Genomic DNA, 27,123 nt, shown 5'->3' with positions numbered 1-27,123 from the left:
CCTACACAGTCAATTGATCCTGTAGTCGATGCTAACAGAAAGCCATGTCCTTTTCATACACACAAAACACAGATACACCCTCGCCCAATATGGAATAATCACAAACTAAAAATAGAAATATGTAGACAAAAGTTAAACTGAACCAAGAAACTAGACTCTGCATACAATGCAACACCACAGAAACAGTGACACATGTCCCCTAATACTGTGCAAAATATAAAGACGGTAGATGTAAATTTGAAAAAAACTTCTACATAACAGTCACCACTTTACAAATTAACAAATAGAAATAAAATAATGAGAAATATGAAAATACCATTTTATTGGACTAATCCATTTTTCAATTAGCTTTCAGAGGCCAAATCTTTCTTCAAGACAGTACAGTATACAGCTGTTATGGTATCCTGCCCTGACCTGAGAAAAGGGGTTTATTCCCTCCCAAAATTGCCTTATTTCCATTTCCTATTGATAAATTTTAATCAATACAGTTACAATACTACTTGATTCTACGTAAAGCAATAAAAATATTTGTTTTCTATCTTTTGTCGTTTCTGCTTTAGTCATCTTCTCTTCACTCTCTTCTTTCTATTCAGCATTTGTCCTCGCTCCCTTCCATGCAACATCTGTCCTCTCTCTTTGCCCCTTCCAACCAGCCTCTACCCTCTCTCTACCCCTTCCATCTACTGTCCACCCTATCTCTGCCCCTTGCATCCACTGTCCACCCTTTCTGCCTTTTCCATCCAGTGTCTGCCCTCTCTCTGTTCCATATGGTATCTTCCCTCTTTCTATGTCCCTTCAATAAACTCTATATCCTGTGCCCTTTCTCTCCTTTGTACATGATTTATTTCAGCTTCAACCCCTCTCCATTTTTTGTCTCCACCCCTATGCTCTGGCATCTCTCTCTTCTCCTTTCCTTCCTTCCTTCCTTCCCACTCCACCCCATGGTCTGGCATCTCTATCTCCTTCCCTTTTCTCCCCCCTCTCCAGTATCTGCCTCCTGTCTTTCCCCTTTGGTCTAAGCCTCTCTCTTTCTCTCCGTCTTTCTTCTGTGAGGAGATCATGTTGATCTTGAACACTGAATAATTCTTCCACATTCTCCATATCACTGTACTGTAGTCTGGTCCAGCAGACTGCTTTGGCACTATTACATGGGCAATAGTAAATTCATTATGCATCAACTTTCTACACAGAATGCCACAAGTCTCTATTTCTTGTGCTGTGCTTACATCTGCCAGCGTCAGAAACTTGTGAGACAGATCCCTTGGCAATACTACACTTCGGAGCCCTTTGACCATCTGGTTCTGTATGGTTGCAGGATTAAAAGCTCTGTTTACTGGAGGAGACTGATCTCGGGCTAAATCTTGCCTCCTGAGCTGATCTTCAAAGGAGAGCGGAGTGAGAGCCATATCGGCAGTGAGATCCGTTTTGGGCCACATGTTGTGCAGGGCTGGACTAAGGCAAGTTGTAAGCTTCCTTCCATCGCTGACCTATCTTCCATAAGTCAGTAACGGAAGGAAGCTTACAACTCGCTGCTCTTGCTTGCTTCGGGCCTTCCTCATTGCCGGGTCCTGCCTACTTTCGGAAACAGAAAGTAGGCAGGATCCGGCAGCGAAGAAAGCCCGAAGCAAGCAAGAGCAAGTTGTAAGCTGACCTGTCTCCTATAGCGAACCCATGCTCTGGGGCGTGTGCATGCCGACTTCCCTTCTCTTCCTCCCTCAGGACGTGACTTCCGGTTTCGGAGAGAAGCGGCATGCACATGTTAGAGCCCCGGAGCATGGGTTCAAGTCGCTTGCTGGCGTTAAAAACTAAAAAAAAAAAAAAAAGTCAGGCTCCTGCGATTCAGGCTGTGCCGAGTCAGCCCGGTAAATCTCCAATTCGGTGAGAAGGGTTTTTTTTAATGTTGAGCAGAAAGCGGCAGCAGCAGCAGGATTGCGATCGAGATTACAGCCGGGCGCTCATCTAAATTAGCTGGGCGGAGCGCCCGGCTGAAAGGTCCTGGGGAGAACACTGTACACATAAAGTTCTGTTCAGTTTTTGTATTCATATAGAGGAGAATTTTACAAACAAATGTTTTAGAAAACAGCCTCAAGAAAGTTCTCACTCTGGTGGAAGTGCTAGTAATAAATGACACATATGCTTGTAGTTTATTTTTTTTTAAAACAAAAAAACATAAGTACATATCCTGCCCCCCCCCCCCCACACACACACCTTTCTTATTCTCCACCCCCAGGATTGCCCGTGGATATACGTATTGCATAAAAGTGTTTTCTGAATGCCTACTTTTAGGAGGGCATACCCCTAGGCAATTTTTTAAGTGCCTACTTGAATGCTCTTCTGTACTCTCAAGTTTGCTTTTAATGATCTGCTATCTAATTAGTCTTAAAGTCCAGTTGTAACAAAAGGTTCTTTAGGGAAATTAGTAAATCTACTAATGATCTGATAATTCCTCCAGGACTAGTTGAGCTATTTTATTTATTTGTATATTGATAGCCCTTTTTTTATGTCGCTGAAGTGAACAGCATAATTAAAAATAGAAATAATGAGGTCTCTTTTCAGGTGCAAGTACAAGTTTATTCAACATCGCTACAGAGATAGCCAGCAACATTGAATTTATGTCTGGAGTTGGATTTTAGAAGGGAGGTTTATATTGGAATGGAGCTGTCCAGATTGGGACATCTCAAGTTCAACGAGTGTTTTAGAACAAGATCAGAACCTGCTCTGAAATTCTTGGGGAAATGGATGCTTATGTGCCAGTTAGTTGTGGCAGCTGCCATTCTGAACCCGGAGCCAGGCAACGTGGGACCAGAGGAAGAGTGTTCCCAGTGTACCCACTATCCTACTCGTACCATAAATATCCTCTCACTCCCAATAAGTCCCAGACATCTTGAAGGGATTGGGTAGGGATCGGGTGTGGGGATGGTTGGTTACAGAAGAGGGGACATGCCCTTTGGGAGAGTCAGCTGGGTAGAAGGTTGATTACTGAAGAGGGAAAATGCACTAGAACACAGTATCTCATAAATACACGGATTGGCTGATTGCTCCACTGCAAAATGCAATCTGAAGTTGTTGCCTGATAGCAGGGATGCTCCTGCACTATTCAACAGTATATGTAAACACAGTGGTACATACAGAACAGGTGCTGGGCATGCCCCTGACATTTACCGCGCAGGCTTTGCACTCACAGTTCAGCTGCCCAGTGGATTAGTAAGGGGGACAGAGGGGGGAGGTCCATCCTGGGTGCCATCTTGGTGGAAGCACCGGCATCTCTCCACCCCCATGCCACGCTCGTGCCCTCCCTTCCCAGCCTCCCTGTACCTCTTTAAAAATCTTCGCCAGCACAAGCAACTTTTCTAGCCTGCTGCTCGCGCTGGCCTAGCTCCCTCTGAAATTACCTCTGCGTCACAGGGCCAGAGGTAATGCCAGCGCGAGCAGCAGGCTGGAGAAGCTGTTTGCGCAGACAAAGATTTAGAGTTACAGGGGTTGGAAGGGAGGGTGTGATTGTGGAAAGGGGGTAAGGAAGGAGCCTGGGAGGGGAGGCAGAGAGGAGGTCACAGGAAGGTGCCACCACTCCAAGCGCCTCCTCCCTCTGCTATGCCACTGCGGCTGCCGACCAGTTAACTCAATTACCAGCAGCATTTAACCAGTTATCTTTGTTGAAAATGACTGGTTAGCACCAAAGTGCAAGATGGCTATGTTGGGGGTGTTTCAGAAACAGAGTCCAGTTAGCTCCCGACATTCAGATCTAACTGGCCAGTGTTAGTACTTAGTAAATAAACCACATAAATGGCTGTCGTATCTTTATGCGCCAACGAATGCCGATTAGCTCTGAATATCATGTTAACTGGGCATATATTAGCCGGCTTAAAAAGAAAAATGGATATTCAATGCTGGTGACTGAATGTGGCCCAGCATTGAATATCTGGATTCAGCACCAGAGGCGAACATTAACAGTGCTGCCTGCCACCAGCTGAATATTGGGGGAGTACCTTAACTTTTGCAGTTAAAGTGTGGCAACTGTAGAACCTTTGTTCAGTGGTTGCACTTCTTCTGGATTGCTGGCACATGAGTTTGCTGATACACAGTTATTTTGGTGTTTTTGATAAGGTATTATTTATATTTCTATGTCAATAGTTCCCATCAATATTTCAGACCCCTGAGGCAGGTCTTGCAGCCGAAACACGAATCGTGTTGACCTTTTGCATTAATAAATCCATCTATTGGAATGTCATAGAGTGTATGTTTCTTCGTCTCCTCCGCTGTTGCTTTGTTTGTCTTTGGATTTGTCTTCTTTTTGAGCTGCACTGAAGTATAAAACCGTACCACAATTTTGTATTCATGCCCCTATCTTCTTAATCATCTGCTCTTTGTTTCCAGGGAACCTAAATCTCTTCTAAATTTAGATGACTATACCTATAGTCTCATATATTAGCTCTATATTTTGGGAAGGGGGGGAAGAATTAATGAAAACGTTTTCATCTTTTAAAAAGTGGTTGTCCATTGTGGGGCCAATTTTGAATAATCCATGATTGGACAAAGTCCGGATGTCCATTTCTAACCATGTACCTTATAGCTATTGTTTAAAGCAGTGTCCTGTAAACATTTTCATTCATCGGTACAGTAAACTCATGGTGGTGGCTGGATGGCACCCGGAAATGCACGGATGTCGATGTGATGATGTCACATGCATGTGTGACATCATCAAGTTGATGTCTGCACATGCGCAAAGGCCCTCTAGATAGGACCCTAAGCCGCAAGTAGGAGGTGCTGGAGCAGGAGAGGTGCAGAGGAGAGGCACCAGCGAGGAGAACAGGCATGGATGCCATTTGACTGCCTAAAGGACATAACATAAGAACATAAGCAATGCCTCCGCTGGGTCAGACTTGAGGTCCATCGTGCCCAGCAGTCTGCTCACGCGGTGGCCCAACAAGTTCAGGACCTGTGCAGTAATCTTATATCTATACCCCTCTATCCTCTTTTCCAGCAGGAAATTGTCCAATCCTTTCTTAAACCTCAGTATCGTACTCTGCCCTATTACATCCTCTGGAAGCGCATTCCAGGTGTCCACCACACGTTGGGTAAAGAAGAACTTCCTGTGAGAGGCATGTCCTGTAGTCAGTCAGCTGGCACAAAATAGAACAGGGGAAACAAAACCACAAACACAAAAGCACAGGCCTTCAAAGGGAGGGCAGGCCTTAGGGGGGGTGCAGGCCTTCAAGGGGAACAGGCAGGCAGGCCTTCAAGGGGGGGGACAGGCCTTCGGAGGGTGCAGGCCTTCAAGGGGGGACAGGCCTTCAGGGGTGGGATGCAGACCTTCAAGGGGTGGCAGCAGGCCTTCAGGGTGGGGTGGGCAGGCGGGGGGGGGGGAGACAGGCCTTCAGGGGGACATGCCTTCAAGGGAGGGACAGGCCTTCAAGGGGAACAGGCAGGCAGGTCTTCAAGAGGGGGGACAGGCCTTTGGGGGGGTGCAGGCCTTCAAGGGGAACAGGCAGGTAGGCCTTCAAGGGGGGTGGACAGGCATTCGGGGGGGGTGCAGGCCTTCAAGGGGGGGGAGAAGCCTTCAGGGGTGGGATGCAGACCTTTAAGGGGGGACAGGCCTTCAGGGGAGGGGTCCCTGGTGTAGAAGTACACTGAGGGAAGGGGGAGGGGTTCAAAGAGATGTGCATATGCCGGACTTTGGGTGGGAAGAAATAATGGGTCTGAAAATAGGGAAGAGGGAGAGAGATGATGGACCATGGGTTTTAGGGAGGGAAGGAACAGAAAGGGAGAGAAGTTGGACACAAGGGATGTTGTGGAGGGGGGAATAGAGATACTGGTTAGGAGGGTAGTTGGGAAAAGAAAGGGAGAGATGGTGGACCCTGGGGTGGTGGGGAAGGAGGGAGAGATGCTGGATGAAAGGGTAGTTAAGAAAAGGTGGATCTGTGGAGGGAGATGAAAAAAAGGAAAGATGCCAGACATCTGGGGGAGGGAAGGGAAATGGAAGGGGAGGACAGAAATGGAAGATGGATGGTTAGAACGGAGAAAGAAGAAGGAGACCCTGGCAAGCAAGTTATCAGAAGACAACCAGAGCCTTGGACCAACAAGATTTGAAAAATAACCAGACAACAAAAGGTAGAAAAACTAATTTTATTTTCTGTTTTGTGATTACAATATGTCAGATTTGAAATGTGTATCCTGCCAGAACTGGTATTAGACCGCAAACGTGAGCTAGGATTTAACAGAGAGGAAAAAGTAATTTTTGTTTCTTTATTTTATTTACACCACAGCACCAGTGTGGTTAGGAGAAGCCAAAGGGGGGGGGGGGGAGTGAAAAAGCTATAAAATAAACCCACCAGGATGTTTGAAAAAAACACCCAATTGGGCAGGAAAATCGAATCGATAAACCAATTCAATAGGCTGAATCGAAAATTTTTTTCCTGAATCTGGCAGCACTAGTTTGTGATACTGTCGTAGACTTTAGGACCTGGGATTGGGGAGAGATGGCATCCTCAGTACTTTATAATGCAAGTGAAACGAGGATTTGGTCAGACTTTTGAAGGGTTTGCAGAAGAAAAATATTGTATAGGCCGGGGACGTGAGACAGCAGGAAATGGGAACTTTTCTTCCTTCTATTTTTGTGAATGGAAAGGCTGAGGATGTCAGAGAGTTCAGTTAAAATATGTGCTTTATAAGAAAATATAATAATGTGTTTTATAAAGTTTATAGCATTGCTGGCCTACCCGGTGAGGTGTTCCTAGTGGTGGTGGTGGCAGCGTGTCAATGTGTTGAGAGAAAGAGCTGGTCTGGGAAATTCTGCTGAGCAAACTCCGGGCCCATTTCCACCCCCCAGTTAGTCCACTCCACTCAACTGGTTCACACACTGAGTGGGTCTTTGGGTGTTGTGCCTGGGTAGTTGTTTTGGGATCTCTTCCAGTGGTTTGTCAGTATCTCCTTGTGGTCCAAGGAAGGAAACTTTATTAACCTTAGCATTGACCTTCAGAATATGTTTGTAACAGCGCTGCTTGTAATGCAATGTAATATAAGAGGTTCAATAAAAGAAAATTTTCACTGCCTCTTTCTATTCTGACCATTTATTTCATTTCATGGTCATTACAAAAAATATTTTTTTACATGGGGGGGTGTCAAAAAATAATGGGCCCCAGGTGCAACATACCCTAGGTATGCCACTGGTCCCAATCAGAATGGTGCGCACCAAACAAAAGTGTCCTTCAACTCATCTGATAAATCCAATTGCCTTTATTCATCCAAAGCCACATAAATTCGTCCAATGACTCAATGACCCAGCCTTCCTCAGGAGTTTGGTGAGTCTTCAACGGGTGTGTTGAAAAGACGTACAATGTATAGAGATACGCGCACCCCCTAAATACAGCTGGTTCAAGTCATAAAGCATTGAAAAACACTGCGACCATGGTCAGAACAATGGTCCATCAAGCCCAGTAGCCCTTTCTCACAGTGGCCAATCCAGGTCACTAGTACCTGGCCAAAACCCAAGGTGTAGCAATATTCCATGCTACCAATACAGGGCAAGCAGTGGCTTCCCCCATGTTTTTCTCAATAACAGACTATGGACTTTTCCTCCAGGAACTTGTCCAAACCTTTCTTAAAACCAGCTACGCTATCTGCTCTTACCACAACCTCTGGCAACACGTTCCAGAGCTTAACCATTCTCTGAGTGAAAAAAAATTTCCTCCTATTGGTTTTAAAAGTATTTCTCTGCAGTTTCATCAAGTGTCTCCTAGTCTTTGTAATTGTTGACGGAGTGAAAAATCGATCCACTTGTACCCGTTCTATTCCACTCAGGATTTTGTAGACTTCAATCATATCTCCCCTCAGCCTTCTCTTTTCCAAGCTGAAGATCCCTAACCTTTTTAGTCTTTCCTCATACGAGAGGAGTTCCATCCCCTTTACCATTTTGGTCGCTCTTCTTTGAACCTTTTCTAGCGCCACTATGTCTTTCTTGAGATAAGGAGACCAGAACTGAACGCAGTATTCCAGATGAGGTCGCACCATGGATCGATACAGGGGCATTATGACATTCTGAGTCTTGTTAACCATCCCTTTTTTAATAATTCCCAGCATCCTGTTTGATTTTTTTTGACCGCCACCACACATTGGGCAGAAGGTTTCATCGTATTGGGCGCTAACCATTAAGGTGGACCCTAGAATCCGGTAACTGATTTAGGTTATTCTTCCCAATGTGCATCACTTTGCATTTGTCCACATTAAATTTCATCTGCCATTTGGACGCCCAGTCTTCCAATTTCCTAAGGTCCGCCTGCAATTTTTGTTTGTTTGTTTATTTAGTTTTTTGATTAAACGCTTTTTCGATTCTACAAAGCGTTGTACAGAGTATAAAATAACATTTCAACGAAAAATGTAACAATTAAAACATACTTTCTATGAACTGCGAGGCTGACAACAATACATACTAGGTTATTATGGACTAACAAGCAATGGACACAAGTAGGAAAGGGGGGGGAATACAATTGATATAGTAAATGGGAGAAACATTTAAGGTAAACACAAAAGGAACTGGGAAAATAAATGTAGTTAAAAAAAAAGAACAGATATAAATTAATCTCTAAAATACAATACTTCAATTAAAAGCATCTTTAAAAAGAAAGCATTTTAAGTTGCTTTTAAAATTTTTTAAGTTTTTTTCCATTTTTAAGTAAAGCGGAAGAGCATTCCAGATCGTAGGGGCTGTCACAGAAAAAGTGGAGGTGCGGCGTGTGCCGCGATGGAGTCATCAGATCTAAACAAATTATTAATATATTTCCATTCACTTCTTTGTTTTAGAAGAAGCCAGCAAATAATAATAATAACTTAATATAATAATAATAACTTTATTTTTCTATACCGCCATAGTCAGGCGACTTCTAGGCGGTTTACATTGTAAGAAGGCTGGACATTCAGCGAATAACAAAAGGTCTTAATACAAAACAATATGTCTACACACAATACAATACAAAATAGTACAGTACAATACAGTGAGTCTAAATACAATACAATACAATAATACTAGATACAATACCATGCAATGTGTCTAATACAATATAATAGTCTAATGGGAAACTAACGTGCTAATTGGAGTTTTATGGGTAATGAATACCTGAATACTTTAGAGCTTACATATGAGTAGGAGTTCTATGAGTAGAGGAAATCTGGATAGGTGAGGAGCTTCTTGAGAGGAAGAAAAGGCGTTTAAGGGGAGGGGAGTCCTAGTGAGGGAGGGTCCTCGTGAGGAAGGGGACAGTTTTAGTCAACGAATTTAGCGAATAGGGTGGTTTTGATCGATTTACGGAAGGCACTGTAAGACAGTGTCCTGCTTTATTGTTATCAGAGTAGTAGTGGGAAGCTTGGACAAACACAGAATGAGCAGCAGATTTTCTCATAATGGCGGTATATTGGAATCTGTATTTTTGCAATTCTCATACAATACTAAAGTTAGTGATGTCATTTTGATGTTCTAATTCTTTCGCTTTGATTGTATTCTCCGATTGCATTTTTTGCTGCCTATGATATTAGCCAATTTATATTTCCCACTCTGGCCTTTGATTTATTGTCAAAATCTATTATGCTTAAACTTGATTCTCTGCTTGGAGCGATGGGTTTTCTTAAGTCATTACCAGAAAATGCTAGAGCTGTAGGACACAGAATCAATTTGTGTATGTCCTGTTCTAGTATGCAGCTTCTGAACTTGACATCAGAGCAAAACAAAGGTTAATGCTCGGTTGTTTCACAGATTCTTAATTTGGCCTATGCTCCCTTTTGTTTCAGTTTTATATAAGAAAATGTTTACCCATATTGAGAATTCATTCCGTATTAAACCATATGTGAGCCAATTAAGAACAATAATAATAACAGTTTATATACCGCAGGACCGTGAAGTTCTATGCGGTTTACAATGATTAAAAAATGCTACAAATTGAGTAGAACTAACATAGTTAGAGATTAGTCACTAACAGTTTTAGAGATCAGTTGTTGTGGGAAAGATTGTGCAGATCAGCTACCTAGGTACAGTGGTGCCTCGCATAACGGACGCCTCGCACAGCGAACGCTGCACATAACGAACTTTTTGTCTTGCTCCCTATAACGAACTTCGTTTCACACAACGAAGTCGCCCGAGGGGCCCGGGGGGGGGGGCGGAACTACTCTCGCCGCTTCCTAATGTGAGCCGGGAACAGCAGCACCCTCCTGTCTGAATGCAGTGTTCCATCATCTCCCTCCACCTTACCTTAGATGCCGAGTTTTCCGGCTTTCTTTTTCGGCCAGCCACACACTTTCAAAGAGCAGCACATGCGCGCATGCTCTGTTGTTCAATCTTCTCCTCTGACGCAACCGGAAACCGGAAGTTGCAGGAGAGAGAACATTGATCAACTTCAGCAGCTGCGCGTGCACAGCTTTTTGAAAGCGTGCGGCTGGGTGAAAAAGAAAGCTGGCAAACTCTGCATATAAGGTGAGGTGGAGGGAGGGAAATGTAGGGCTGCAGAACGAATTATTTTGTTTTACATGTATTCTTATGGGAAAACAGGGCTGCAGAACGAATTATTTTGTTTTACATGTATTCTTATGGGAAAACGCGTTTCACACAACGAACGTTTCACATAACAAACTTGCTCCTGGAACGGATTAAGTTCGTTGTGTGAGGCACCACTGTACTTCAGAAACAGATATGTTTTTAGGTGTTTCCCAAATTCCCCATAGTTATTTGCATGCATAAGTAATTTTTCCAGATCTTTGCCCCATAATGCTGCTTGATAAGAGAAAAGATGTTGATGATGTCTTTTAAATTTACATCCTCTGACCGGAGGGGAGACAAACTTCAGGTGTGTGCTTCTCTTATGTCTAATGGTTGAGAAAGAGAAGAGGTCAGTTATATATTTAGGGGCTAAACGAGATGGTACCTTAAAGCAAAAACATCCCAACTTAAACTTCACACGTGCTTCCATCGGCAACCAGTGCAGGAGTCGGTAGGAAGGGGCTATGTGATTGTACTCCAGCCCAAAAATCAACCTGACCGCCGCATTTTGCACCAGTTGTAATCGCTGCATATTCTTCTGGGAAATTGTCAGATGGGCGATATTACAGTATAATACTAAATCAGGAAAGGAGCTAATCTATAAATTGCTTGTGTTAAACAACAAACTTGTAAACTATATCTCCACAAGACTCATTATTCAAAAACTATATAAAAATATATTAAAACACTTACAAACAAGTGTAATATAAATATAAGTGCTCAGTCACCAACCATACAGTGTCATATAAAATGCCAGCTATGGTTGAAAAGAGGGACCATCATAGCACTCTGAGAGTCCCTCTACCCACCCTCTTTACAATGCTTATGTGATGATTTATGTGCAAATGATTTGTTTATAATTTATTATCTAGTAGTTATTAAACAATAACTTATCTGTCATTGAAGTCAATGCATAAAAGGGCAGGAGCTTGGCAGAAAATTGTCTTAGTAATCAATTAGTCCATTTCAAGTGCTGTGAAACTCGTGAAAACTCTGTTCAGAAAAGCTAAAGGCCTCCCTTCGACTCGAGTTTCGCTCGAAGCGATATTACAGTAGTCAAGATGGCTCAGTATAAGGGATTGTACCAGAATTCTGAACGATGAAGCAACAAAGTATGCTCTAATGGACCGAAGCTTCCAGAGAGTAAAAAAAAACCCTTTTTAACCAAGGAGTCCACTTGGTCTTTCATGGTTAGGCCTTGGTCCAGTATTACCCCCAGAACCTTCATTGTTGGTTGAATAGGGTAACGAAGTTTGTTAATGCATAGTGATGCTTTAGTGACAAGTGGGTGTGGCGAGGCTACAAAGAATTTTGTTTTTTCTGAGTTAAGCTTCAGTCTGAATTTAGTCATCCATTGTTCCATCAAGTTTAGAACTTCTGTTGCCATAGGGATAGCTTCAGAGAGAGAAGTAGCGAATGGAATAATGATTGTGAAGTCATATGCGTAACTAAATAATTTTATCCCCCGCTGGGCCAGTTGCGCACCTAATGATGACATGTAAACATTGAAAAGCAGTGGGGATAATGGTGACCCCTGTGGAACGCCAGATGGGTTACTTCAGGTATTAGAGAGGTTGTAATTAAAATGAACTTGATAGGTGCGGAACATAAGGAAACCTTGGAACCAGTCTAATACTTCTCCTCTGATGCCAATTGCATCTAAGCATTGTAACAATTTCTCATGATCCACCAAGTCAAAGGCCGAACTCATGTCAAATTGCATGATCAGGGCATTATGGCCCCTGCTAAATAAGGAGCGTAAATTATCCAAGATGGCTGCAATTACTGTCTCAGTGCTAGACAAATGTCTGAAGCCAGATTGGGTTTCATGTAAAAGAGAGAACTGATCAAAAACAAGCTTCCATTCCGTTTAGGGGGAGCGTGGCCAAATCGGCCAAAGCCGTTGCAAGGAGGGGGATAGGAAGAAGGGTAGGGAGCGGCAGAGAAGGGCAGGCCAGGATAGGGGAGGGAGGGGCAGTGAGGAGGGCCAATCAGGGAAAAGTGGGCCAAGAAGGGGTGAGAGGATAGCGGAGGGGGGAAAAGAAGTCACCCTTTTGAATCCGGCACTCACAGGAGGTGGACACGACTTCCCTCCCGCCCACCTGCAGTTACTGTCACAGCCAGAATGTAGGTGGCGGTAGGAGGGTACCAAATATGAATCATAGGCACAGCATATGAATAACAGAGAAACACCTTCACATAGTTTAGGGAAAAGGGGCATGTCTCCTTGCTTGGACGGCAGGAAGGCCAGGCCATGTTATTCACGGCAAAGTACAGCATATGGAAAGGACCCATCCTTGAACGGGCTGGGTCAGGGTGAGGAGTGGGAAGCTTGTATGGCACCCCACAATGTGAGCTGATGGAGAGGCATATGCTGTGCACCTGATCATGTGGTTGTTATATTGCATACAAGTAACAAGTAATGTACATAGAGTGGTATGTTATGTTCATATGTTCAGTCTTGAGGTAAAGTTGATTACTGTTCATGATTTGTTGTATTGTGTAGTTAATGGCTGCGGCCAAATAAATTCAATGCTTGTTGACGAACACTGGAGTATTGTTATTGTCTCGTGATTGACGGTGGGGTTGGGATAGAGCAACAAGTGCTGAGTGCACGATTTGAGGTATTCCATCAATTGAGTATGTATCAGTCCTTCCATGATTTTTACAAAGAATGGAATGGATACCACTGGTCTATAGTTGGTTACTGATGTATGTAGAAATTTTAGAAAAGCTGCAATATTTCTGGATCGCCTTCTGATACCATATTCTCCAGTTAGGACACTTAGATCAACAGAACAGTATCAAGCACAAAAGTTAACATCCATGGAAGTGAGCCTTGATGAGGTGCGCAGGCAGATAGAAAAACTAAAAACTGACAAATCGCCGAGTCCGGATGGAATCCATCCAAGGGTTCTGAAGGAACTAAAGGAGGAAATAGCGGAACTACTGCAGCAAATTTGCAACCTATCTCTGAAAACAGGTGTGATTCCGGAGGATTGGAAGATAGCCAACGTTACGCCCATCTTTAAAAAGGGATCAAGAGGGGACCCGGGAAACTACAGACCGGTGAGTCTGACCTCGGTTCCGGGGAAAATGGCGGAAGCACTGATAAAAGAAAACATCGATGAACATTTTGAAAGAAACGAACTTCTGAAAACCAGCCAACATGGTTTCTGCAGGGGAAGTTCGTGCCTGACTAACTTACTGCACTTCTTCGAAGGAATTAACAAACAAATGGACAGAGGAGACCCCATAGACATCATATACCTAGATTTCCAGAAAGCCTTTGACAAGGTGCCTCATGAACGTCTACTCCGGAAACTGAAGAACCATGCGGTGGACGGAGACGTGCATAGATGGATCAGAAACTGGTTAGAAGGTAGGAAACAGAGGGTAGGGGTGAAGGGCCACTACTCAGACTGGAGAAAGGTCACGAGTGGTGTTCCGCAGGGCTCGGTGCTCGGGCCCCTGCTTTTTAACATATTCATAAATGATCTAGAAACAGGGACGAAGTGTGAGATAATAAAATTTGCGGACGACACCAAACTATTTAGTAGAGCTCGGACAAAGGAGGACTGTGAAGAATTGCAAAGAGACTTGGACAAACTAGGGGAATGGGCAGAGAGATGGCAGATGAAATTCAATGTTGGGAAGTGTAAAGTATTGCATGTGGGAAGCAAAAACTCGAGGTATAATTATGCGATGGGAGGGATGTTTTTGAATGAGAGTACCCAAGAAAGGGACTTGGGGGTGATGGTGGACATGACAATGAAGCCGACAGCACAGTGCGCAGCTGCCGCTAATAGAGCGAATAGAATGCTAGGTATAATCAAGAAAGGTATTACAACCAGAACGAAAGAAGTTATCCTGCCGCTGTATCGGCAATGGTGCGTCCACATCTTGAGTACTGCGTCCAGTATTGGTCACCGTACCTTAAGAAGGATATGGCATTGCTCGAGAGAGTTCAGAGGAGAGCAATACGACTGATTAAGGGGATGGAAAGCCTTTCATACGCTGAGAGATTGGAAAAACTGGGACTCTTTTCCCTAGAAAAGAGAAGATTAAGAGGGGATATGATAGAGACTTACAAGATCATGAAGGGCATAGAGAGAGTAGAGAGGGACAGATTCTTCAAACTTTCAGAAAATAAAAAAACAAGAGGGCATTCGGAAAAGTTGAAAGGAAGCAAATTCAAAACTAATGCTAGGAAGTTCTTCTAAACACAACGTGTGGTGGACACCTGGAATACAATTCCAGAGGAAGTTATAGGGCAGAGTACAGTACTGGGGTTTAAGAAAGGTTTGAACAAATTCCTGCTGGAAAAGGGGATAGAGGGGTATAGATAGAAATTTACTGCACAGGTCCTGGACCTGTTGGGCCGCCGCGTGAGTGAACTGCTGGGCGCGATGGACCTCGGGTCTGACCCAGCGGAGGCATTTCTTATGTTCTTATGTTAGCATTGTAATTGACATGCCAACATAACAGTGGGGCGCCTTAGAGGCCACATAAAGTGTGCCAGATATGTTTCTCATCATAACCCCTTACAATTTATGGTGAGCCCTCCAAAACTTCCCCCAAACCTACTATACCCACCTGTCTGCCACCCCCATAACCCTTATGGCTGCAGGTGGCACCTATATGGCCATATAGTAGAGTTTTGGTGGGTTTTGGTAGCCTCACACTTTCCACCATAAGTGTGTGGAGTGGCTTATGGGTTTGGGTCCTCCTCTCTATGGTTCAGTAGCCCACCCACCAGGCTACTTAAGACACCTGTGTGCTGCTGTTCTAGGCTTTCCCATACAGGTGCTGCTGTTTTACAAACAATTGGGCCTCCTCTCTCATCATAATAGCAAGTGAAGTGAGAAATTTGGCCGATAGTGACTATAAAATAGTTTAACAGAGACTGATTAAATAGGCTGAGAGATAGTTCTTGATATCACATGAATTCCAATTTAATTTATAAATTGTATTATAGGCTAATAATTGGGTCCTAGAATTTAGGCTTCTGTAGACTGACAACCAGCAGTCTCACAGCTGACACTAGGCAGACAGATTACCACAAGTAAAGAAAATGGCTTTTGCCAAGTACAGCCTGTGGGGCTGTCTTTTTGCCAACTTTGACAGATCCTTGATAGTCTTTTCGTCCGTGATGTCTAAATGCTGGATGGAATAGAAACCAATGCCAGCTCTAATGGATAACTGGATAATTTAAATGTGCAAGTTGCAGCTGTGTTCTCTTCATTTAATGCAGCATATTTGTTTTGTGTCAAGAATTAAAAAGAAATGTATTGGCTGCTATCAATCATCTGTAACATATACTGTATAATATCTGGACATTTACACATGCTACATGGAGCTTCCTGGCGTCTTTCTCTCACAACTGGTTCGAAAGTTCTAAGAGGCCCTTTAACAAAGCTGCAGTAAGCATTAACTTGCAACAAAAAATGACATATCACGGGCAGGGGGAGGGGGAGGCATCCCACAGGAACTTTGGTATGTGTACATGCTAACCACGTGGTAAAAAAAAAAAAACACCTTTTTTTGTGTTGGAAACATGTTTGGGGTCTGATTAGAATAGCTCTGTGTGATGATCGGTTAGCACAGCTAAATTGTGGCTCGCTAACCAGTTAACATATGATTAGCACGTGAACCCTTACCAACTACAAAATGGGTGGCAATAAAGGCTCACATACTAATCTGTGACAAAATTAGCCCATGGTCACTAGTACAAATAGCAAATTCTGCCCTTTTACATTGGGGTAAAAAAATGGCTTTAGCATGTGGGGAAAGCCCCGCGTAAGGGCGCACTAAGGCTATTTTTATTTTACCACTGTTTGGTAAAAGGGTCACTAAGTGACTTGCGTACTGTGATGAAATGACATTTTCACCATAAGAACATAAGAACATAAGTAGTGCCTCTGCCGGGTCAGACCAGAGGTCCATCCCGCCCAGCAGTCCGCCCCCGCGGCGGCCCAACAGGTCATGACCTGCCTTAATCACCAGAAGGGGCCCCCTTGCCCCCTAGGTTTCTCATCGAAGTCCTATCTTCCCATCAATGTCCTAACCCTCCGGCCTTGCACCTGCACGACCTGGTGAGCTGTCTATACTTATGCAACACCCCAGCACCTCCCTCAGTACCCCACGATCCCCTTTTCCCTCAGGAATCTGTCCAATCCCTGTTTGAATCCCTGTACTGTACTCTGCCGGATCACTTCCTCCGGGAGCGCATTCCATTTGTCCACGACCCTTTGGGTGAAGAAAAACTTCCTTGCATTTGATTTGAACCTATCTCCCTTCAGTTTCTCTGAGTGCCCCCTCGTACCTGTCGTCTCTTTTAGTCTGAAGAACCTGTCCCTGTCCACCCTCTCTATGCCCCTAAGTATTTTGAAGGTCTCTATCATATCCCCCCTGAGCCTCCTTTTTTCCAGAGAGAAGAGCCCCAGTTTATCCAGCCTCTCAGCATATGGGAAGTTTTCCAGCCCTCTTACCAGATTTGCTAAATGTATTACTAAATACTGCAGATGATTAAATCCTGTGGTAATCTACTGCGTGTTGGTGCATCTGGGGAGATTGTCAAAATTCAATGGCATCCACTCGCATGGCTTTATACCTGGTGCCAGTAGAACTGGAGTGAGTGGAGATTTCTCCATATATCATTAGACTCCACGGGTTACATGTTCAGTAGGCAGTTCTTTTAATTGGTGCCAAGATGTAGGCATCAAAATGGAGTACAATTAGTATCAATTCTATATTGGCTTCTGAGTAGACCTAAGTCACTTTAGAATAGTAACCCAAGTTAGGGGAGCTGACTTATATCAGTGGCTGTTGTACTGTGTCCCCTGGATTCTATATATGGTATCCAGATTGCGCTCAAATTTATGCACAATTTAATTGAGTAAAGAGCTCTGATAATGACCAATTATTGAAGTTCATTGGCACTTATGTGTACTAAGGGCTAGATTCATGTTTGTGATCGTGTACCAACCCGATTTAGTAACCTCTGTGCCAATCATCCTCTGATCTGATCAGCACATGCAAATGAGGGGGAACAGCATGCAAAGTAGGAAGGATGCAATTCACAAAACAATTTCAGGAACACCGACTGGGCTGCCTGATCAAAAAACAAGCGACTGCTGAGGACCAGTCGCTTGTGCAAAAACCCTGCTCTCTGCCCCGACTCTGTAGTTCTAACCCACAGTGCAGCCCCGCTTTCAACCCGCGGGTTAAAACCACAGGCTCGTGAAAGTTTCTTGCTCTAAAAAAACGACAACATTTCCAGCTCTTCCTTCGCAGTGAGCATGCGCAGGCCATCTACTGGTAAAGAAGATGGTCTGCACATGCTCAAGGATTGCTCTCCAGCACTCTGTGCGGTCAGTGGGGGGGCGTGCCTCCGATCGCCCCCATTTGTGAATCAGTCGGCCTGCCTCGGATTGGCAGGTTAGTGAATCTAGGCCTATGTGTACTAATGTAGTTTCCTAATACTCCCACCTTTATATCTCTTCTCTGTATAACCAAAAGTATATTGTGTTATAAAACTAGGCACAAATTTTTATATGGCTACAAATCCACATTTCTCAACAGAGCTGACTTAGGCAAGTTAACTCTATTTTTACTCAGTGGTGTAGTAAGGTGGGGGGCAGGGGAGCAGTCTTGGTGGGAGCGCCGGCACCCGTCCTCTCCACCCAACGGCTCCTTCCCAACCCCACCCCGCACGTACACACCCCTTCCCTCATACCTTTTTAATTTTCCCAGCACGAGCAGTATCCTGGACTTGCTGCCCGTGTTGGTGTTGGCGCTCTCTAACATCAATTCCAGGTCCCGCACCTAGGGGGTGATGTCAGAAGAAGAGCCGACAAAATGTGGGCAGCAAGTTCATGATGGTGCTCACGCCGGGAAAATTAAAGAGGTAGGGGGGAAGGAAGGGAGTGTGTGTGTGTGTGCGGCAGGGGGAGTCAGGAAGGAGCGGGGGTGGAGAAGAGGGGAGGGTTGCCAACCACCTTCGCTACACCACTGTTTTTACCTACATAAAATTCTGTAAATGTACCTGATAATTGTTCGTTATGCTAGTGATTTGGAGTGAAATGCATATGTTTACTAAGGCACAGATGTTGGGAACATTTGCAGCTGGAAGATGAACTGAAGTGTTGTGATTATTTCTAGGTTCCCTCAAGAGCTGAACATGGGAAAAGTCAGTGCTGAAGTCATCTGGAATGTGTTTGCCCAGGATATGAAGTATGCACTGGAAGGTAATTAGCTCAACCTGTCATTAATTAGATAAGAGAGCTCACGCAAATCACTCGACTGTGATATCCAGTATCTGGAGGGTAAAACAATGTGTGTATTTTTATTTCACATGCAACCAAGCATGAAATAAGCACATTGTATTTTTTCTCTTTATTAATTATCCATTTATTACATAGATAACAAATGACAGGCATATTGGGCTCCTTTTACGAAGGTGCGCTAGCGTTTTTAACGCACGCACCGGATTAGCGTGCACTAGCTGAAAAACTACCGCCTGCTCAAGAGGGGGCGGTAGTGGCTAGCGTGTGTGGCATTTTAATGCGCGCTATTCCGCGCGTTAAGACCCTAACGTGCCTTCGTAAAAGGATCCCATAGTTTCAAGCAAGAAAATTATAAATCCAAACATAAAAATAAAAAAACTCTTCCTTGAAACATAATTTAGTCCACATTATGAGGCTGGCAAAATCCCAGGAGGACTAAAGAAAATATTCCAAAGAAAAAAACCATCTTAATACATTCAACAGGCACAATCTTTACATTATTTTATATCACTTATCTCCAACCCGCACATTAGATGACAAATCTTTTTCTAATAGAGGTTTATCTTTCAAGAATAACACCAACTGAGTAGGGTCCAAAAATATATACCTATTATTCCCATAGAAGATTAAACGCTTACAGGGAAACCATAAGAAGGCAGCCAAATTTTTAGGTTTAAGCTGAAGGAACTGCCGCCTTCTAGATTGAGTTTGTTTGGCAAAATCAGGGAAAACCTGAAGTTGTTGACCACAAAAAACTTCTTGTTTCTTGGAAAAATACAATTTAAGAACAGTGGCGTACCAAGGGGGGGGGGGCGGTCCGCCCCGGGTGCACGGTCCAAGGGGGTGCACAGCTGGCCACTCACTGGAGAATAGGCTGCCGCCAGGGAAAGGCTGCCATTGCCATCATCAGAAAGAAGCCGGGGCTAAGTTCTCCCTCCCTGCTTCTCTTCCCCTCGAGCTGCCTGGCTGGCCCGAACGTCCTCTTCGACATTAGAATTGACGTCGGGCAGCCAGAGTTGGTTGGCCCCGTGGGAAAAGAAGCAGGGTGAACTCCGCACCGGCCTGTTTCTGATGGTCAGTGGCAGCCTTTCCTCAGCGGTGGTGGCAGCAGTATGTTTCCCAATGGCAGTGGCATGGGGGAGGGCAGGGAGAAAGAAGGAAAGGGGGGGGAGACAGGGAGCCAGAAAGAAAGAAAGAGGGGGGGGCAGGGAACCAGAAAGAAAGGGAGGGGGACAGGAATCCAGAAAGAAAGAAAGGGGGCAGGGTAAAAGAAAGAAAAAAATGGGGCATGGGAAGAGAGAGAGAAAGACAGACATAGAGAAAGAAAGGGGGCATGGAGAGAGAAAGAAAGAAGGGGGCAGGGTGAAAGAAAGAAAGAAATGGGGCACGGAGAGAGAGAGAAAGACAGACATACAGAAAGAAAGGGGGCATGGAGAGAGAAAGAAAGAAGGGGGCAGGATGAAAGAAAGAAAGAAATGGGGCACGGAGAGAGAGAGAAAGACAGACATACAGAAAGAAAGGGGGCATGGAGAGAGAAAGAAAGAAGGGAACAGGATGAAACAAAGAAAAAGTTGGGGGAGGGAATGAGGTCTGGAGGAGAGGAAGCATACAAGAGGCTGTAAGAAGGGAAGAAATATTGGATGCACAGTCAGAAGAATAAAGTGCAACCAGAGACTGATTAAATTACCAAACAAAGGTAGGAAAAATGATTTTATTTTCAATTTAGTGATCAAAATGTGTTCGTTTTGAGAATTTATATATGCTGTCTATATTTTGCACTATGGGCCCCTTTTACTAAACTGCAATAGCAGTTTTTAGCGCAGGGAGCCTATGAGTTGAGAGCAGCATGGGGCATTCAGCGCAGCTCCCTGCGCTAAAAAACGCTATCGCTGTTTAGTAAAAAGGGAGGGGGTATATTTGTCTATTTTTGTATAGTTGTTACTGAGGTGACATTGCATAAAGTCATCTGCCTTGACCTCTTTGAAAACCCGTGGAATATAAATGATAATTAACATTTTCTCTGCATACAGTGTGCTTTGTGTTTTTAAAATTTTATTGTTGGTAGATCATTTTGACTTGGCCACGAAGGTAAGGGGAGGGAGGGAGGGGAGCTGCTGAAAGACATCTAGTAATCCTTGCAGGCTTGACTGTGCAGGGAATTATTTTTGTAAAATCATGTTTTGTTATGTGACTGGCATTATGTAGACTTTAATTTCTATGAATGAATAGAATGAAAATGATATAAAATTACTTGCTTGTTTTTATGTGCGTGCGCTGAAGGAAAGTGGAGAGAGAGTGGGCTGAGAACGCTGAAGGGGAGTGGGGAGAAGACGCTGATTTATAAATTGACAATTGTACAGAATATTGTTTCTTTTTATACTTTAATATAATAAGTTCAATATAAAACAATTCAAGGCTTGTGTGGATGGAATCAGGTGGTTTGTGGGGATGAGGACCAAGCTTACGGGGATTAGTCCAATAAAATGGTATTTTCTTATTTCTCATTATTTGTTTTATTTTTATTTATTAATTTGTAAAGTGATTATTGTTATGTATCAGTTTTTTCAAATTTACATCTACTGTCTTTATATTTTGCACAGTATTAGAGGACATGTATTACTGTTTTTGAGGTGTTGTGGTGTTGCATTGTATGCAGAGTCTGGTTTCTTGGCAGTTCAGTTTAACTTTTGTCTACATATTTCTATTTTTAGTTTGTGATTATTCCATATTGGGCGAGGGTGTATCTGTCTGTGTGTATGAAAGGGACATGGCTTTCTGATAGCATCGACTGTACTGGATCAATTGACTGTGCAGGATCTGGTTTGTTTAGTTTTACAATGTAGGTGTTGGTGTTCTAGTGCTCACTGCAGTGTTTAAGATGCTGCCTTTTCCTAGGTACACTCTTGTTGTGCGATATGTGGATTGTTACTAAAAATCATATTTTTCATATAGATGGGGGGAGGGGGGTCAAAAAATGATGGGCCCCGGGTGTCACATATGCTAGGTACGCCACTGTTTAAGAATATCCTGTTTTTCCAGCTCTGTCCTAAACGTGACTAACAACGTAGCAAGTTTTGCAATATAATCCTTAGAGCAGGGGTGTCCAATGTCGGTCCTCGAGGGCCGCAATCCAGTCGGGTTTTCAGGATTTCCCCAATGAATATGCATGAGATCTATTTGCATGCACTGCTTTCATTGTATGCTAATAGATCTCATACATATTCATTGGGGAAATCCTGAAAACCCGACTGGATTGCGGCCCTCGAGGACCGACATTGGACACCCCTGCCTTAGAGGATTCCAGAAATTGTGATATATTTAAATTGTCAGGGGAAACCAACTGATCTATTTCACCCTCCTCTGCTTCGGTTTTAGAGCTCCTAGGAATGTAATAAACATTATCAGATGTAAAAGAGTCACCTGTGAGTATTGTAAAACATCTTTTAAATACATTCTCAGGAGTTCTAATGGCGCCAAATAATGGGAAATTGGAAAGTTAAGGAATCTAAGATTCCTACTTCTCCTCAAATGTTCCATCCTCTCTAATTGAGCATGTAACAAAACACTATCTTTAATATTTTCAGGGTGGTAACAGAAGTATCAATTTTATTACATTACATTAGTGATTTCTCCACTCTTTTCTCAATTAAGTAACATCGGGATCTGGATAGTCCCATCCTGTTGTCATTCTCCCTCCTTTCTCTACCACCATATTAATAAAACAACACACCTTATTGTGGTAAATAGCCGCAGCTCTTTATTATATCACATTAACCATAAATACATTTGCATAAATTAACATCATTAACACATTGAACCTTAATTAACCATGAACCTCAGCAAGCTCCTCCCGAGCTACCCTGTGTAACAGTACCTTTGCCCCCGACCCCGCCACCAACAGCAAGTGTCTGAGGGGTGGCATGACCTCATGCCCCTTTAACCCGGGTCACCTGACCCCAAGGCACGGCTCCCAGCCGGCCCACCGCTCATCGCCGGATGAGCCCCAGCACCCAGTAGCTCGGGAGACCCGCCTCCACACCACAAAAACCTCACCAAAGGGAGGGAGGGCGGGACAAAATTATGCCTTGGAGGACCTGCAATGAACTCAGTCCTCCAAGGCTCGTGCTAAAACCCTAAGTAAACGCCCCCATTTTTCCTACACTATCCAATCCCTGCCTCTCCTTTTGGCGCGAACCCCTCCCCTTCTTCCATATACTTCTTTCTAACGGTTGTTCTCTACCAAACCCCCCCCCCCCTCTTCCCTACCTTGCCTACAAGCAACACTCGGGCCTCCCAGCCCCGTGTTACTCTCCGCCCTTTGAGACCAGCTCTCGGGCTCCTTCTAACATCGGGATCTGGATAGTCCCATCCTGTTGTCATTCTCCCTCCTTTCTCTACCACCATATTAATAAAACAACACACCTTATTGTGGTAAATAGCCGCAGCTCTTTATTATATCACATTAACCATAAATACATTTGCATAAATTAACATCATTAACACATTGAACCTTAATTAACCATGAACCTCAGCAAGCTCCTCCCGAGCTACCCTGTGTAACAGTACCTTTGCCCCCGACCCCGCCACCAACAGCAAGTGTCTGAGGGGTGGCATGACCTCATGCCCCTTTAACCCGGGTCACCTGACCCCAAGGCACGGCTCCCAGCCGGCCCACCGCTCATCGCCGGATGAGCCCCAGCACCCAGTAGCTCGGGAGACCCGCCACAGGCCTGTACCAACAGGCCCTCCCCCAAAAGAGCAGCGACTACTACCGAGAACTGAGGAACCTCTCACAACTGGAAGCAAAATCATCCAGCAAAAGGTCCCACCCCACATCCGACAAGTGAACCCCATCTGTATGAAATAAACCAAAACAAGTAACATCAACCCAATCATGCAGTATCTGCCACCCACCCTGACCAACCACCCATTTCCCAACTTGTCTATTAAGCTTGGCCAGGCCCCTCGTCCAACGTCGGGATGCTATACGACTCGGACGAGGCACAATGTCAGACCATACGAGCAACACCCCCGGGAACCAATCCCACACCACCCGCAGATCATCCTTGATCCTATTGACCAAGTCCTTTCCCGTCCAGGTATCCACATCATTACCCCCCAAATGTATCAGCAGTATGTCAGGATGACTAGTCCGAGATCGCAGATCAGACAACAAAACCAAAAGCTGACTCCAACGCATCCCACGTTGTCCCCACCAGGAAACACGAAGTCCCATATGCCCCAGTCCAAGATGACGACCACCTGGGCGGATACCTGCACGTTCGCTAGCCCAGTGGATGAAAGAATGGCCCACAATCCACATGGAATATGAACGGGAACCGGGAGCTGAAACAGAGAATAAAACAAAACAGATCAAACTCCCTCCCTTGGGCCCTTACGAAAATCCCATTACTGAGAACCTCGCGCAGCAAGGTTCCCCGCACCCTCACCCTCACGACGAATATAGCCCCGAAAGGCATTGGAAACCCAACGACCTAATCTCTGGATGCCCTCCCCAGACATACCAGCCCTACTAGCACTCGTGGCAGCACCAATCCTGAAGGAATGAGTTCCGAAATCAGCCGGATTCATACCACAACGCACCAACACTAAATTGAGTACCGCCCTAAACTGATAACGCGTGAGAGGGGCGCCATCAGCATGCACAAACAATATCTGAGTGCTAGCGGGTCGAACGGCTAAGTATCCACGCATCCTAAAAACCGGACAAGACAAACAGCCAGACACAGCATGCAACACCACCCAATGCCCAACACCACACTGATCAGTCTTAGAGCTAACAATATGTAGCCTTAACACCGAATCCTGCAAATTCACATGCTGAATCCGAAGTCCCCGTGGGACTCCTCCCGAAGCTGGACCTACGACTAATTCACTAACCCGTAAGGCGCCAAAAAAGGCAATGGAAAAAGCCGCCTGAAATAAACAGGCCTCAAAAGGCGAGTTGGCCACCTCAGGCAATACCGCCAACAGACGGAGTAGTAACTCATGAGTGACGGGCAACCTCGAATCACGAGTCTGAGGAAGCGCGCGTCCTAATGCCCGTAACAGCCGTTGGACCAAAAAACTAGATACTGGGCAAGCCCAACCCAAGGCCCTGCAGAAAAAGGAAAAACCCGCTAATTGACCACGCACAACACCCCGAGAAACCCGAGCCCGAAAAGAAGACAGCACGAAATCCTCCAATAAGGATTCGGCCACATCTCCCGGACACCAACCCCTATCACCCAAGAAAGCTGCAACCGCCCGAAACCCCGCTGAATAGCGTGACCACGTAGAAGATGCTACAGACAGACGGAGCATCGTCCAGACTCCTTCCCGACCAGGCTCCACAAACGCGCTGGCATCCGTGAACCGTCTGCTCGAGCTCCTGGCGCCAGCCGACGAAACTGCAAAAAATTGAAACGAGACAAAGCGTCAGCAATGCCATTTTGCAAACCCGGAACATGGCGAGCACGAACAAACAAATTCAACCGCAAACAGCGCAAAACCAATTCCCGCATGAGCGCATTCACCGCCAAGCAGCGCGCCGCCTGACGATTGACGACCTCCACCACTCCCAAATTGTCGCACCAAAACACCACACGTCTATTGCGCAGAACCCCCTCCCAGAGCTCACAAGCCACTATGAGCGGGAACAATTCCAACAGGGTAATATTCTTTGTCACGCCGGCCCGCACCCACTCCTCAGGCCAACGCTCCGCACACCAGTCTCCATTGCAATACAGACCGAAACCAACTCCCCCCGCCGCATCTGAGAACAACTCTAGGTCAACGCTAGAAATCTCAGGTGCCAGCATTGGCACAGTCCCATTAAAATCCCGAAGAAAAACTGACCACATCCGCAAATCTGCACGGACACCAACAGGGAGACGCAAAAAATGATGGCGATCACGTACCCCAGCCGTTGACGCTGCCAACCGACGTGAAAAAGCCCTCCCCATAGGAAGAACTCGACATGCAAAATTAAGCGACCCCAACAAAGACTGAATCGTATGCAAGGTAGATTTAGGAGCATGAATCACTTGCTCAATAAGTCCAAGCAATTGATTAACTTTTAACACAGGCAGCCGCGTCACTAACGCCTCTGTGTCTAACTCTATCCCCAAAAACACCAAAGAAGTAACCGGCCCCTCCGATTTGTCACGAGCTAAAGGCACACCAAAATCCTCAGCCAAACCCTCAAAAACCTGCTTAAGACGCTCACAAACCCCGCTACTCCCTGCACCAATAAACAAGAAGTCATCCAAATAATGCACCACGGAGTTCTCACCTACCTGCTGAACTAAGACCCAATGCAAGAATGAACTGAACATTTCGAAATAAGCACACGAAATGGAACAGCCCATGGGCAAACACCGGTCATAAAAATACAAACCGTCGAAACGAAAACCCAATAACGGATACGCCCGCGGATGAATAGGTAGCAATCGGAATGCCGATTCGATATCCACCTTTGCCAGCAAAGCACCACGTCCGACAGAGACAATAATCCTCAATGCACTATCCAAAGAGGCATACCGCACAGTGCAAAGATCCTTTGGAATACCGTCATTAACCGACCGACCAAGAGGCCGAGATAAGTTATGAATGAGACGATACTGCCCCGGGGCTTTCTTAGGAATCACTGCCAGAGGCGAAATCTTCATGCTGGAAAAAGGCGGAACACGATAAGGACCCGCAATGCGCCCCAATTGAATCTCTGCAGACAACTTATCCCACACTATACCCCGCAAAATGGACACCGAAGATGAGTTTTGAACCCGCGCCGCCGACACCTCCCCCAAAAAAGGAATATCAAAACCTTCTGTAAACCCTGCCTCCAAAATATCCGCTACCCTCCGTCGACTATAACTGTGCAACCACGGGCGCATAACTCCTACCCGAATCGGAGTAGGTACTGCCACCGAAACATCACTTCGCAACTCCTGCAGCTGCTCCACCGACCCGTTTGGGACATTTAACGGCCGAGTGAGATTGACCACAGATAGAGCAGGCGTGACGAAATTTGCAGTCGGAGAAGGGACAGTTGGATTTATTAAATTTCCAACACACGTCGGAACCTGCTGAAGGACTCCCCCCCGACCCCCCGCGAAAGGGCCGAGCACTCCCAGGACTCCCAAAAGTCCGCACCGGCGCCCCCGATATGGATTTGGAAGCCATATGAGTAAGCCATAGATTCACGTCCTGAGAACCCCAAGACATGAAACTATTTTCTTCCATTTTGTCCCTGAAGGCTTCGTCATAGTTCAACCAAGCCCACCCGCCGAAGCGCTGATAGGAATCCAAAATCGA

General features: G+C 45.0%; 1 protein-coding gene across 11 annotated transcripts in view; it reads left to right on the top strand.

Moving 5' to 3' along the window:
- Positions 1-27,123, top strand: part of UNC13C (unc-13 homolog C) — a 769,821-nt gene that overhangs the window by 564,111 nt on the left and 178,587 nt on the right. For all 11 annotated transcript variants that reach the window (XM_033920485.1, XM_033920487.1, XM_033920488.1 and 8 more), the window contains one exon: positions 18,683-18,768. In XM_033920485.1, coding sequence (XP_033776376.1) covers positions 18,683-18,768 — 86 coding nt within the window. The remainder of the gene's footprint in view (positions 1-18,682; positions 18,769-27,123) is intronic.

Source organism: Geotrypetes seraphini, chromosome 14 (genome assembly GCF_902459505.1).
Source record: "Geotrypetes seraphini chromosome 14, aGeoSer1.1, whole genome shotgun sequence".
NCBI lineage: Eukaryota > Metazoa > Chordata > Amphibia > Gymnophiona > Dermophiidae > Geotrypetes > Geotrypetes seraphini.
Note: the sequence above shows the minus strand (reverse complement) of the source record. Positions and strands in the feature narration are given on the sequence as shown.